This window comes from Grus americana, chromosome 17 (genome assembly GCF_028858705.1).
Source record: "Grus americana isolate bGruAme1 chromosome 17, bGruAme1.mat, whole genome shotgun sequence".
Taxonomy (NCBI): Eukaryota; Metazoa; Chordata; class Aves; order Gruiformes; family Gruidae; genus Grus; species Grus americana.
The window spans coordinates 7,194,533-7,209,273 of NC_072868.1; the positions used below are offsets into that span (position 1 = coordinate 7,194,533).

Sequence of the window (14,741 nt, forward strand, 5' to 3'; positions counted from 1 at the left end):
AAGCTGATATCTACAAAAGACTTCACCTGAAGTGTAAAAAAGAAAAGAAAAAAGCTAACAACCCCTAAGAAAACAACTGCAAAATACCTTCCCTTTTCCTTCGCAGCCACATGAGTGGACCATGTGTCTTCCTTTCAGACCACAAATACATCCTATTTTTGAAGGGAATGTTCTTTTATTAAAAATTAGTACAAGTTTTCTTAACTGACTTATAATGCCCATATTGATTAGAATTGAAAACTGGCCATTTTCCAGCTCCACTCTAGTATAAAAAAAAACCACCCACAATTGTGCACCTCCTTTCCAAATGGATCAGTGTCCAAATTCTTCCTAGTGATTTTTTTTATTACTGGTAATTGAAATAACACATCAAACCTTAACTTTAAAATATTGCTCTAGGTCTGTCTTGGGTCAGGTTTTCAAATCTCTCCTGCAGACCATCATTCATTCCACCAGCGGAGCCATGGCCATTTCTCATATTCAGAACAGGGTTCATAACTGCATGTACCAAAGTGAGTCAGCAGGAAGTATATATTTGCATATAATGCTCCATCCCAAGCTAAGAATTTTGTTCTCACATTATGTTATTAAAAGAGCTTTTAAAAAACACTCATGGAAGAAAAAGATCAAAATGGTCACAAAACTTATTTTCTGTTTTAATAAACTTCCATGCAAATTAACAAATTAACTGTTATGCAGTTGTGCTCACAGGTGAAATTGGTTTTATTCCTATTGTTAGAGATGGCCGTCTGCAGTAAAGAGCAGCAGCATCCCACCCTGCAACAAATCATAATTTTTTTCTCCATGGATGTATTATTTGTGAAATTTCATTGTCTTCATAGTACAAATCATTTTTCTGCTAAAGCATGAGGAAACAGGAAGGATGGAGTAGAGGGATCTTTGTTTCTACAGGAGAAATTCCAAGCAAAATAGTGGGAGGGTTAAAAAAAAAAAAAAAAATTCTGGTTTTTTTCATTTCAAGCCAGTAGTGGAAATTGATTAATGAAGCCCGTCTGTAGCTGGTACAAAGGGCCAAATCTTCAGTTAATATAAAATAGCAAGCTTCTACTTTTAAAAACCAGAAAGAGGAAGGGGACATAAAACTAAAAAACAAACAGCCATATTTGATCATTTAGTGGTGAAAAGACCAGGCGCTCCTCAGTTGCAGGGTTTTATTTTTGTGCATTGTGTCAACGATTGGAAACCATATGTTTTAAGATCAGCTTCAATAGTATCAGTAGCTACAGTCCTCCTCTCAGATTACTTTTTACTGCCTGCCTAATTTTGAGCTTTAATAGCTAACATGCACTTTGTTTATCAGTTACAAATGTTCTGAATTTTGATGAAGCAGGCTAAACAACATCTATTGGTTTATCATCAGTACTAGAGACTCAACTAACAATTTGTTTAATATTGCGGCCTGCGACTTTGCAAGCAAGTAGTTCTTAGAAATAAGAAGAATCTTAAAATTGATGGCTCTGGTTCTGAATGTGAGATGTTAGCACTGCGATCCTGACACAGCTCTTGTCATCCCTGGAAGAATCCATCCTACAAGGCGCTGAGCCTTTTGGCATCAAAAGTGCAACCAAGTATAGTACCGTTAAGTCCCCTCGGATGGCACTCCTGTTAAATAGCCGGTCCCGTACTAAGTGCTTTATTGCACTGAGGTCAGTCTGGCGGTATTAAAATTAAATACATGTTTAAAGGCTTTTGCAAGAATCGGACCCTTAGTACCTTGCAGGATTGAGCACTAATACATGAAATAGCTCTTCTTTTTTTTTTTTTAAGTAATTCTGTTTAGCTGTACAACAAAGAAATTCAAAAGAGTCTCTAGCTTGTGTTATTTATCCTCTAATTACTTGAGGACAGAGTACCTCTCCTCTGTTTTTAAAGCACTGCATAAATGAATGATGTTCTAACAATGACAGCAGCAGCGATTCTGGGCATTTACCAGAGAGGAAGCAACCATTAGCCTTGAGAATGAAATTTCACTGCAGTCCGCAAAATAATGTGTTAGGAAATATTATGGTTGCCAACTGTTGCAATTTTGTTGAAAGTCTTCTAAAATATGAGGGTTGGGGTGTTTTGGTCGTTTTTCAAAGCCTGAGCTCTGGCATCATGTGAAAACATGAAAATGTGAGATTCTCAGTTTTAATTTTAGAAGACAACTAAGTTACTCAGCATTGTGGTTGCAAAGAGAAATTGAAAACATTAACCCAAGGGCCGGAGAGCAATTAGTAAGAGCCCGAAATTCATTGCTTTTAAAATCTTACACTTGTAAAACTATTTCATGACACTCAAGGTCTGACTTGGGGAGTTTCTATCTTGGGGTTAACCATATTCACTACCCCAAGAAATCCTCTATGCCCTTTTTGAGGGTTTCTCACCGTAGTTTGTACCAGAGGGTGGCATCACATCTTAATTGCCAGAGAGGATGTTAAATATTGGCTCATTTCTTTTTAAAAATGGAACCAGTTGTTTGTACTGATGTAACTCTGGTCATTTTGACAATGAGGTGGACAGCAGAAACTGGAAATATTTTCTCAAGGGAAACACACTTTCCCACGGTAACTAAACTTTGGGATCTAGCTCCTTGCCTCCTCAGAGAGGCTGAGGTGTAGCTGTGGGCTCTCCCACACTATGGGATAAGCTCTCTGGATCCCAGGCTGTGGCAGAAGGTGGCTCCCCGTGTATGGGCTGGCTGCTCGCGTGCCCTGGGGTGCCCAAGGAGGACCGTTAGCTCCTCAATCTGTCCAGGACGCTGTCACCCAGCCAGCTGATTGGGAGCATTTCCATTTGGTGAATATGTGGAGCTTTCTGCACAGTTTCCCTTTATTCTTTAAGTTTATGGTACATAGGAGTAAGTGCAGGGTAACAAGTCAGGCAAACCCCCTTCTAAACCTCCCTTGGTCTTTGGGGAAAAAAAAAAAATCCACCACTCTCAGAAATCCCTGACATTACACGGCTGATGATAACCCAGCATGATGAAATGGAGACTTTTACTGAGCCAACTACTAGGACTTACTCCGACTTTCTCTTGTCTTGCAGCCTGGTACCCCATGCAGCTATATGACCCATGAACCCCAACCCATAGCCTCATCTATGTGGCAGAAACCATTTTGTTCCCTTGCCTTTCTAAATTGCTTTTAAGATCTACAGGTATTTTCCTGGATACTAACAATGATGAAAATACTTAAAATTCCTAGTTGAAAAATATCCTTTATCTTCCTCTTTGCACCCTTTTCCCACTGTGCCCTTATCTACTTTTCCAAGTATTGCATACAATGTTTTTAGTAAATAGAAAGGATATTAGAGTAGACAAATAATGTTTACCCACCAGCTCAAGAAAGGTGTTTCTGGCACCAATTCACAAGTTACAAAAATTACTTATACTGAAAGGGACAAGGAGTGTCTTTTTGTGTGTAGGGTGCTGTACAAACAATGAGGTCCTGGTCTCTGACTGGCTTGCTGTGGCATTACCACAAACAATACTAATTCTTAAATACCTGCCTGGCTTTAAGCACTTAAGTAAATAATTGTATTGATTGTTGTAGGACTATTCACATGCATAAAACTAAGCATATATTCAAATATGTTGTGAAATCAGGGGTCGAGTGAATTCTGCATGCAAGGCATTTTTAGATGATTAGTATATATGAACTTACTTGTTAAGACCAGCTTCAAAAGGAGCTAATGTGGCAATCAGTTTTTTGGGCAGGGCAGGGGGGGGAAAGGAAAAGATTTTTTTTTTTTCAAGACAGATTTAAAGGCTTTCTTGTACTTCAGAGACTCCTCACCAGAACCACGATTACAGGCAAGAAAGGCAGCAAGAAAGTGCCCCAAACCAGCGATCTCTGCGAGTTTAATGTGAGAGCGGTGTAAACTCAGAACTGCAGATAATCCATGGGGAAATCAGGGGGTTAGTGCTGAGAACTGATGGGGAATAACAACTGAAAGAGCTTTGGTTTTTCTAGGCCGGCGGGAGGTAGCTCATGCTAGGAAGCCTGCCAGCTCCAAACTGATGCTGGGAGCTTTGTCTCCTTTGGATTGTAGGAACACACTTTGCAGTCGAACTGATCTGAGAGATTTTGATAGTAAAAACAGCTGTCTCGTTGCAATGATGTTTTTGTTCCATTGTCAAAAGTTTGAGTTAAATCCATGAGTGGGCTGCAGCTTGTTCAAACCCTGAACTCAACACCCTTTGTGCTCCTTTGGCTTTTCCACTGCGGTTCATGGGATATCCCCTTCCTGAGGAAAGGGCTAGGTGTAATAAAAGCCGTTGGGGTGAGGACTTGCAGGTCTCCTCCGATGCCTCCCCAGTGCTGGAGAGACAGAACTGGAAAGCTGCAGTTTGCCTCAGGCTGGTGAGAAGGGGGGAATAAAGACGAAGAGCAGGGTGTGGAAACGAAACACCCCAATGCCACTGTGGCCGGGCTGCATCCCCAGCGAGCAGGTATGCCGGTGGGAAGGGGCAGCTGCGTGCTACCTGTGCCGTGTGTGGGGACGAGGCCAGCACGGGCGAGGTGAAGCTGTGCACATAGTGTACAGCACAAGGGGATGCACGGAGGGTGCACGCAGTGGGAGGCCCCAGTCCCGTCTCCCCAGCATGAGCCCTCCGAAGAGGCCCGCTGCGCCTCTCTGGGACGTGCAGAGAAGCAGATGATGCACCTGATAGAGGTGCTCATCACCAAGTAGGAGCAGAAGTCCCCCTCGAGGTGCACGTGCCAGAGACTGCCTCTGATTTTGTGCTGATACGGGAGGTGGGGAAGCACCTCTGTATGGCCACAAATCCATTCTGGTTCCCTTGAGGAGATCAGAGCTAGAAGCAAGATCACCTGGGGAGGTTTCACCCTCTAGGGAGCCAGGTGCTGTGTGATGCTCCGTGTTTCTGAGTGCAGAGGGCTGGCTCGCACGAGTGATGCTATTTCTGCAGGACCTAGGGCTCTGTGGCACAGTGCGCATAAGAAAAACAGGCATCCACAAAAGCCCTTCTTTTTAAAATAATAGTTAAAAATTGTCACTAGGGATCAGTAACACAAGGACTGTAGCGAGAATGATCATTTTCACAGAAGCAGAGCCTACAAATAAGGTGGTATGCAAGTGTTCAAGTTTTAAACCACGAATCTCTTTTAAAAACTTGCAGCTAAACGCACGATGATAGCACCGACACAGATAAAACTGTAGCTACGAAAGCAAAAACGCGTTAGGAGAGTACCTGCTCTCAGTGAGAATACCGACTGGCTTTTGTTAGAAAACGCAGAGGAAGCGGCCGGGACGACAGCTCTCCCTCCAGCCAAAACAGCGGCGGTGGGTCACACGGGGCAGGTTTGTGACAATAGCTGAGGGGCTGCCGGGGCGTCCCCGCGCTCCGGCCGGGCCCCGCGGCGTGCGGGAACCGCGGGAGGCTCCTCCTCCGCCCCGGCACCGCGCCGCGGGCAGCGCAGCCGTGCGGGCGCTGGGACACCTCCGAGGGCGCACGCTGCGACACGCCGCGGCCCCACGCGTGCGGTAGGTGCGGCGCGGACCGGCCACCCCCGACGGCGGGTAGCCCGGGGAAAGCCCCGCCGTGCTGTTAGGGGCCGGCGGTCCCGGTGACAGGCTGCCCTGGGGGGCGGAGGGGGACGGGTGTTCCGGCCTCGCTACCGGGGAAGCAACAGGTCAGATGAACCGGTTAAAAATCCCCGCGTCGTCCCTCGTGCTGCGTGTGCCGGCGGACCGGCCGGGGCGCTCCGCACCGCTCCGCACCCCGCGCAGCCCCCAGGCTCCGGCGGGAGGCGCGGCAGGGAGGGGGGAGGTGGGCGCGCCTCGGGCGCAGCGCGGGGTGCGGAGCCTCCGCCCCGCTCCGCTCCCTTCCGCGGGCATGCGCGCCTGCCTCGCACATGCTCACTGCGCCCGCAGCGGGCGCGCACACTCCGCAGCGCTGCGGCTCCGCGCTGCACCTCCGGTGAGTAGTGGCGGGGGGGGTACGGCCGCGGAGCGACTTCTCTCCGCGCCCGCGGAGGGGGCCCCCGAGCGGTATTTTGCATGCCCGCGGCTAGTCCGGAGTGTGAAGCCGTCTCCGCGTGTTGCGCGCCGGGCGGTGCGCGGAGCGGTGCGGAGCGGGGAGCACGGCGCAGGGCGCTGCCGCGGAGCCAGGCCCTCGCCCCGACACCCGTCGGGGGACGGCGGCGCTGGGGAGCGCGGTGAGCCGCCCTCCGCGGCCGCGGAGCAGGTCTGGGCGCACTGTGGTGCCGTCGGTGGCGTGAAGCGCGGCAGCGCGTTGAGGTCCTGCCTGCGAAGTTGTGACCAGGAATTAACCGAGGTGGTTAATTGATGAGTAGCGTTTGCCTTCACCTTAAAACTGGGTTCGTTTAGTAATTGTTTTCAAACCTGAAGCATGCGTTTAAATAAAATGAGTTAATGCTCTTTTTCGCTATTGCTCGTACGAGGGAAACTTGTACTGTGATTTATGCAGTTTAAGTAAACTTTTTTTGAGTGTTAAATTATGCTTGAGCCCAGTGAATGGCGTCTAAAGGAAATTATTCATGCTATACATCTACCGTTTTTCAGACATTTTAAGTAATGATGTATTCTGTTGTATAAAATTGTAATTGTTAAAATACATATGGTTAACTAATAAACAGTTTATTGGTCTACATCAAATTTATTAACAGGAATTTTGTTCAGCGTAGTACCAAATGCACACACCCCTTAGCGCTGTTAAAGGCAATGGCAGGAATGGTTTATTGTTTAATCTTTCTCATGGAGTTTATGAATTTACTGAGAATTTCTTATCTCTGCAGTGCCATCCATAGAAGCGTCCCCCCCCAGTATATTGAGGAAGCATGTCTAAATTCTTTTTGCCTGCCTATATCTGTGTGCATTAGGGTGGTCAGGTCCACAAAAGATGGCATATATTTAAACTAGTTGTTCTGTGTCTAAACTAACGTTTCTTAGATCCTTTCATACATTCAGTGTTGTGTTGTTTTGTGTTACTTTTTGCTAAGACAGGATAAATTCTTTCTCCCTGTCCTTTTTGACATGAATAATCCATTCATATTCTTAAACATAGCTGAATTTTTATTTCTACTTTGAAATTCAAGGTATCATGTGGCCTCAAATGTTACACATGCAAGTAGGAAAGACTTGCAGTACAAATGTCTTGAAAATAATCAGTGCTCGCAGTTTTGGAAACATTCCAGAAACTTTTTAGGCATGTTTTGAAAATTCACTTGAAATGGCATAGCAGCTGATTACTTGATTTAATTATTCTAACTTACATCTCTCAAAAAAAAAAAAAAGTTTGTGTGATGCAAAACTAAATTGGAAAGTTACTGAGTCAAATTGTCCACGCAATTCTTGTGCCTCTTCTGCTCCCCCACCAACCAGTCAAAACGTTTGGCTAAATAACAAGCGGTGCGCTCTTTTGGTTTTATGCTCATTGATTTGTTTTGCTTTGCTTTGTTCAGTCCGCTCACCTCATTTTCTTTTAAAAGACTGTTGAGACTCGATTCCCACGACTCACTAACCTTATCACCATTATTTGGTTGAAATGTTTGAAATGGGCTCCTGTTTCAAATATCTCACAACCTTGGCAGTCTTAAATTTCATTAGAAAAGCTTCATTAGGGAAAAATAAAAATGTTGTTGATAATTCCCCCTCCAACAATAAGTCCCATATTCAAATGCATGATGTGTGTAGGTACACCTTGATTGTACAAAGGAATTAAACTCCGGTATTCGTACAAAGAACTTGATCTCAGAATATCGCTTGAAGAATCTCCTGTGTTGCTGTGGTGTTGTGCTTAGGTGGTCGATGTGCTAGATTTTCTGAAAGTTAAATAATTTAACTATTAATCTTGCAAAAAATAGTTGCATGTCTAACTTCAAGCCTGTAAGGCATCCTCCTGAAGTCGATGTGGCTGTATTTGTATGTCAGTGTGTATATGTACACACTGTGGACTAAGAAAACAATTAAAGAAGTTAGTAATTTTCTGCTGTCTTCCCAACTGTTATTTATGATGTGTAGTAGTAAAATAGCTATTCTGAAATCAGCTGTAATTCTCTTCTGTAAGACTTGTTTCTTCTGTGCCAAATTTTGCGGTAACTAGGTGGTTTTAAGGTGTCTTCAACTGGAGAACAAGCAAGAACAGTGCTGAAGACTAATTATTCCTTGCAGTAAATTTCTTCTGCAATAAATTCACAGGTTGTTAGACTTAATCTGTGGAAATGATTGTTAAGATTACTTGTGCAGTGAAAAATGCTTTTAAAATTTTGTGAAAACTAGCTTAAAAAACTTAGAATGCTAAGAAAATATTTTTTAATTAATTTTGCCTGACTGGGATAACTTTTATTAGGGACAAACTGTTAAATGAAGTTGCAAATTCAAATACTTTTCATAAACCATGGAATGCTGCAGTTTTATTATGAAGATTTTAAATATGTCCCATAAGTGGAGGGCTCATTTGGTAGATCAAGTAGGGAAATCTTGTACTGCCATTTTCAATGTGTAGTTACTGCATGCATGTGTATTATTCACAGCAATAGAAACTTGATTAGTACATGGTGTGGTCTCCTGGACTAACAATCGGGTTCTTTTCATTAAATTTCACAAAATAGTACTACATGGGACAGAAAATTAGTTATACCAAGGAGGAACAAAAAATCTGTTCAGAGCTATAAACAATGGCACATATAAAATTAAAGCCATTCATGTTTTAGATACATACTCCTTTTCAGTGGCTTACCTTAGTAAAAAGTGCAAGATAATATTTTTTTTAAAAAGTGTGTATCTACTTTAAAAAAGGTATAACTACTCAAACCTCTTGGCATAATACTAACTTTGGTATGAACAGGTAGAACTCAGCAAATCTCTTTCCCTCCCTTTTCTACTGAAAAGCCAGAAAGACCGTCCTGGTTGGGAGTTTGCTTAGAGGTTTCATCAGAAAACAATTGTTTATGGCAGTCTAATTCTTAAAACAATACTTCATCTTTATTTGCAGATCTTAACTCAAGTAATGATGTTTAACAAACACCTTGTTTTAATCAGGTGAGGATAAGCCCCTCAATTAGGATGCAAATAATTGCTCATCTTGGGTGGGTCATTTGGGGCCTGGAGGTGTTGCCATTTGCAGGTAGATTTGGTGCTACCAGAGTATTGAAGCAGGAGGGAGGAGAAAGCAGAATAAGGATTTGGGACTCTGCAGTCATCTCACAAAGTATTTTTTGATCACAGCATACAAAACCCGATCCAGTTCCCTTCTTCGGCAAGCTGTTCAGTTGCTCTTGATTTACAGCTGCAGGAGGTGTGAGAGGAAAATTGGATCCAAAATAGTGGTCACTGCGTAGATGGTTCCACTGAGTGTGTCACAGAGTGAGTATTTAATTAAAATAGTCAAACCACTTTTCACTCACTCTTTCTATTTGGGCTTTAATTCTGTATTTGCATTATTTCAAAGGTGTGTAAAATGAGAGGAGGAAGATTACATGGGCATAATCCTTCCCATTTAAAATTATTTGTCTGCAGCTGCTTAAGTACTGGCATTAGGAGTCAGATACAAACATGTTTATTTAACATCAGCGTTATCTGTTAGATTGTACATGGTTCATTAACATGGAGAGAATACTTTTTGTTTAATAGTGTGTGGGAGCTGCCAGAGGTCAGAAGAGGTTGTTTGCCTGAAGTCGAGATGGCATCTTGGCTTTGCTCTCATTCTGTTTGTCACCTCTGCTGTCTCCGGGAAATGCTTCGTTAGTGCCGTGCTAAGGTATTTTCCCTCGCGTTTATGCACAGGGGCTCTGTGGAAAGCCAGAACTCTGCCGCAGGGCTGCGGTAAGGTTTATGGGGAATTTTAAGGAATGTTTGTTGTAATTTGTGGAGGATTGTTTTAGTTGGGGTTCGATTAGAAGAAGCGGCTTGGAAAGGGAGGAGCAGCAGGGAAGAAGGGAACCCGGAATGTTGTTTTGGTGCCCGCAAAGTGCGTGGCTGTAAATCACGGTATTTTACAGAGTCAGGGAGATGGGGTCTGATGGCTTGGGAAGTTCAGAGTATTTTGTGTGCTGTTGAGTAACATTTTGTCACTGTCGGTGTGGCTGGGTCACGCTCGGACTCAAAACAGCTGTACCTGGAGGTGACGCCGAGCTGAGAGCCATGAGAAGGACGTGTCTGCAGGGGACAGAGTGGGAACGGGCCTGTCTGTCTCTGCAAAGCTTGTGGGGTGCTCTCCCCTCTGTCTTCTGTTGGCTAGAAACGTGCTTTGGTGTATCAAACAGTATCAGGGACACTGGAAATACCTTGTGTAGAAGTAACCACGGCCTCAAGTTTGAAAAGGTTCCTTAAAACATTTTAATATGATTTATGTATACAAGCTAATAGCCGTGCACTGCACACAGAGTTGAGGGAGAGATGTGCACACACACATATACACAATTTCATTTTTTTTATTTGAGCTGCTTGAAAATGTTTCTGAATGTTTCCGACAAGTCGGTGAATTTTTCCAGCCTGATTTGGGTGGCGGGGACTCTTTGGGTTTTTTTTGTCTTGGAGGAAGAAGATAATTTAAATTTCCATTGGGGAAAAAAAAAAAAAATTGACTTCCATGATTTTTGTCAAGCAAGGACCCCCGGTAGATCATAACTAAAAGGCATTGAATAAAATGAGCATTATTGTAGAGATCAAAGTGGCTGTGGAAGATGCAATGTGAATGAAGCATACCGCAAATGTGCAGTTTTTTAAAAGCAAAACAGTAAAAATAGAAGGGATTTTAAAAAAATAAACTGAACTTCTGTGTTGATTATAAGTTGTATCTGAAGTACACTGAGGGCCTGAATATTGTTTTAAAAAAGCCAGCAAAACAGCTATTTCTAAAAAATAGTATGTTCCCTCAGAAGGGTAGAGAGACAACAAAAATAAGTGTTATGTTGGGGGGAATGTCTAGTGTAGGGTTGTGTGTTGGGTTTTTTTTTTCTTTGAATTATTTTCAACAAGTACTTACTCTGTTCTGTATTTTTAAGAAATTATGTGGACAGCAATTTTGTTTCTTTACCAAGGCAGTGAAAACACCAAGAATCCTTTTTATAATTTGGAAAGAATGTCAAAAGAATGAAGTAGTTAAACCTAAGTGTATTAGATCATATGCCTTAAATGCATAAATAAGCATAACTGCAATCACAGAAACCAATGTTAAAACCACCAGGAAAACTCACCCACAAAACCTAATGACTTAAAGGGAATGACCTCAGCCATTGTGAAATTCGTGCCTATTTGTTGACTGACATTTTTTTGTAGAAGCAGAGTGCATGTTTTGTTGGGGTGTGGGATTTTGTTGTTTGAAAGATTGCTGGTTTTGGGGTTTTTTTTTTCTGTTGTTGCTGCCAGGTTTGAATGCAAAGAGTGAAAATGGGATTGAGGCTGGGAGAATTTGGATATGATTTGTGATTTAGCAATTTGAAAAGCAGGTGAAGGGTTTGTTATTGATGGACAGAGACTGGTTGAAATTGATGGAAGTTTGTTTTTCAGATGTTAGAAACTTCCTTGATGATAGCCCATTTCAAACTTATTCCCGGCTGGTTTCCTCTTAAGGAAATGAAGGTTTAAAGTATTTGGTTACAAACCTGAGATTTTTTCACGTCCATGTCTTTGCGTGAGTGCTGTATGAAATGCCGGTGTCATTCATCTCCCCTCTGCTTTTTGGAGAGGAAATTGATGTACGGTAGAACCTCAACTTGCCTTTGCTGCAACACCACTTAATAATTCAGGGAAATGGAAGTCTTGAATTATTTCAACAATAATAGACTTCTTTGGGAATGTTTTTAAATAAACCATTGCTACAGACTGCAAGCCTGGCCAGAGTCAAGTCACTCTGTGGACAAGGTTTCTCTCTGCTGCCTGTTCCTGGCAATGGGCTCCTACTTTTCTGGGCTGCAGTAATTAAAGAAGGTCCGGATATAATTGCCCCTTCTTAGATGTGCAGAAAAGTTTAAGAAAATTGGTAATTTTATGCAGTTTGGTGCCTAACTCTAGGCTTTCAGTCTCGTGGTACAGAAATTCTCATTTGCCATTTCTGCTTTTGAGAAGGAAAACAGCCTGGCTAAATAAATAAATAAAAATCCTAAATAAAAAGAACGATTTAATACTAGTCAGCCCAGATAGTAACTAGTTAACCCACAGAGAGTTGATGCCTCTCTCTATGCTGGAAAGGGCAGACTTCACAGAGAAACTCAACCGGAGTAGGAAAGCCTAGTACTTCCAAACAAAGACAAGGGGACGTGGGGAAAATTTCTTAAACTCAGCAAATGCCTTAAAAACTGGAAATGCCTCTAGGATTACTCAGGCACCCACAAGGAACAGTGAAGGGAAAGTGGGGTAGGCATCTGATTTTTTTTTTTGTTTTGTTTTGTTTTTTAAATAGGTTGAGTAAGCAAAGCAATCTGGGGGCCCCAGTTATTTACAGCTCAGTCTGCGCACCACGCAGAGAGGCTCATCAGCTGTCTTAAAGGCCAGTTTTGCATTGATTGCAAATTGTGTCTTTTGATGACACATATGATTCGGCTCTTTGCTGTGTAATTGTCCTACAGCTGCTTTCAAAATAACTTTGATCAGTTTTGAATATAGATCTGTATCACCAGTTTTGATTCCCCTTGCGACTGCTCTTCTGTGCTAAATTACCATCTTCAGTGTTTAATTGTAACTATCTGACAATTCTTTGATTGTAAGTCAAGACAAAATTTATTTACAAAATACTTTCAGTAAATGTTGACAATGTGTACTTCAGTTTTGTAAACTATGCAAATTTATTATTTTTTTCCCATCTTTGTGGCTGAAACAACGCAAAATCTTGTTTAGAATTGAGCAATGCTTTTTATTTGAAAAAGAGAAATTGTTTTTCTACCCTTTAACAAACTAAAAAGCACCATTTTTTATGAAACGTGACACTTTTATAAGTAAAACATTTGAATGTTATATTGGCTATGTCCAAGTTTTCCTTTTTTTAATAGGCTAACTTTATTTTTTGAATTTCTTAAAGCGTGGGCTTTGCTAGCTTATGCTTGGTAAGTGCTATGTTGATACTACTCCTCTCCATTGAGATACAGTTAGGAGTAAGTCAGCAAAATAGATAAATTTGTGGCAAAATAGATAAATTTTCTCCTTCTTTGTGTTTAACTGTGGGTAAATATATTAGATCCAGTCCTGCTGCCACTGCCGTTCCCAGTCATTTCACCCAAATAAGGGTTGGCCCATTATTGAGAGGGAGTAGTTTTAAATCTTCTGTACTTGTTGCACAAGTGCATTGTAAAAACAAAAAAAAGGGGGGGGGGAATCACATCTAACCACTGTCAGTGCAAGTCCAATTGACTTTTCGGTGCTTGAGTCTTGCAAAAACGGCAGTGGGAATAGCTGTTTTTCTGTGCTATCCACGCTGCTCATAGGCCTTATTTGCAACTTGGGGAAGGTTTTCAGCAGCAGTTAACAAAAGCTAACAAACTCCAATTGAGTGGGAAGCCAGTACAGGTCCCTGAGAGGGAGATACTGCAGGGTACAGTGGATGTAATAATCTCCTGCACTGAAAGACCTTTGCAGTCATATGACGTAGTACTTGGAATAACATCTCTGACCTAATACTCTTAAGTGTGTTGGTGGAGTTAGGTGTGTAGCAGGAAAATTAAGGCAGGCACCAATTTTCTTTTTTTTATTGAAAACAAATTATCAAAATCCTCATTTTGTTTAGCCTTGGTAGCCTGTTGTGTAAATATCTACTTCAGAGGAATCTTGTTTTTAATAAAATTCAATTCTCTCTGAATAAGAGGCAAGCTTAGGTCTCTGGCCTGAAATATGTAATCGTTCAGCAATGCTGTAAATGTATGTAACCCTGTACAAGGGAATGTAAGATATCTTCTGTATGAAAACTTTGACAGACCGTTACTGTCTCTTAAAATGACTTTGCCATCTTCAGTATCTCTGCACCTGAAAGTTTTAAGTTGTGGTTTGAAAGAAGGCGTATTCTGCCTATTATGTATGATTTAATTTTGTTTGTTTGGCAACCATCCTTCATGTTCATTGAAGCAGATGAATATAATTTAGGGAGGAGAAATGGATGGGGAGGGGGACTGAGGAAGCCAGCTGAGTCTTCTGTAAAATATTTGAGATGCAGCAAAACTTCTGGGCTAGATTAGTTTTGAAACACCATTTATGCCCGCCCTGCAAAGTAAGGGTGGGGGATGGAGACAAATGCTTGATTTCGAATTGAAAGTAATAAAGGATGCTGCTCCTAAAAGTCAGATGCGTTGATGTTGGAGCCTAGCGTTTTCCTTCTTAAAGCCCAGTGCTTCTCCTTCCCCCAGTCCCCCCTGCCACGAATCAGGATTATTCAATCACAACAGCAGTTTAACCATATCTGTGGTGGAGTGGGATGGTTGCTTAATGATGCACAGAAGCATTGTGCCCTGGTTTAGGACAGGAAGTGGAAAATGAATATTGTTTTGAACTTGAACTTCACGAGCAGACAGAAAGTAATTATTGGAGCTGGAACTCCCCTGGGAGAAGCGGAGGAGTGATGCACTGTGCTTGTAAGAAGCACTGTGGGATCTTAAATATCTAGTCGAGTTTAACGCTCTGGTTTTACATTTCTGCTTTTTAATTGATCTTCCTCTCCTCTATTTTTTCCTTGGCAAATAGAGGAAATAATTGCATGTAGACTTCATGTACTGTATTTATTGATAGACACCCTCCCTTTGCTGGTGGGGCAGCACTCTTAGATTTCTGTC

General features: G+C 42.2%; 1 protein-coding gene across 9 annotated transcripts in view; it reads left to right on the forward strand.

Annotated features, from left to right (window-relative positions):
- Positions 1-14,741, forward strand: part of EYA2 (EYA transcriptional coactivator and phosphatase 2) — a 124,058-nt gene that overhangs the window by 15,368 nt on the left and 93,949 nt on the right. For 3 of the 9 annotated variants that reach the window (XM_054845730.1, XM_054845721.1, XM_054845722.1), the window contains exon 1: positions 5,825-5,944. The exons of 1 other annotated variant lie outside the window; for it this stretch is intronic. In XM_054845730.1, the coding sequence (XP_054701705.1) occupies positions 5,880-5,944 (65 nt within the window). In that variant the 5' untranslated portion in view covers positions 5,825-5,879. Of the gene's footprint in view, positions 1-5,302; positions 5,326-5,389; positions 5,509-5,542; positions 5,658-5,824; positions 5,945-6,278; positions 6,302-9,229; positions 9,352-14,741 lie in introns of those variants that run through there. 5 more of the 9 variants (XM_054845727.1, XM_054845723.1, XM_054845725.1 and 2 more) reach the window with 5 other exon arrangements.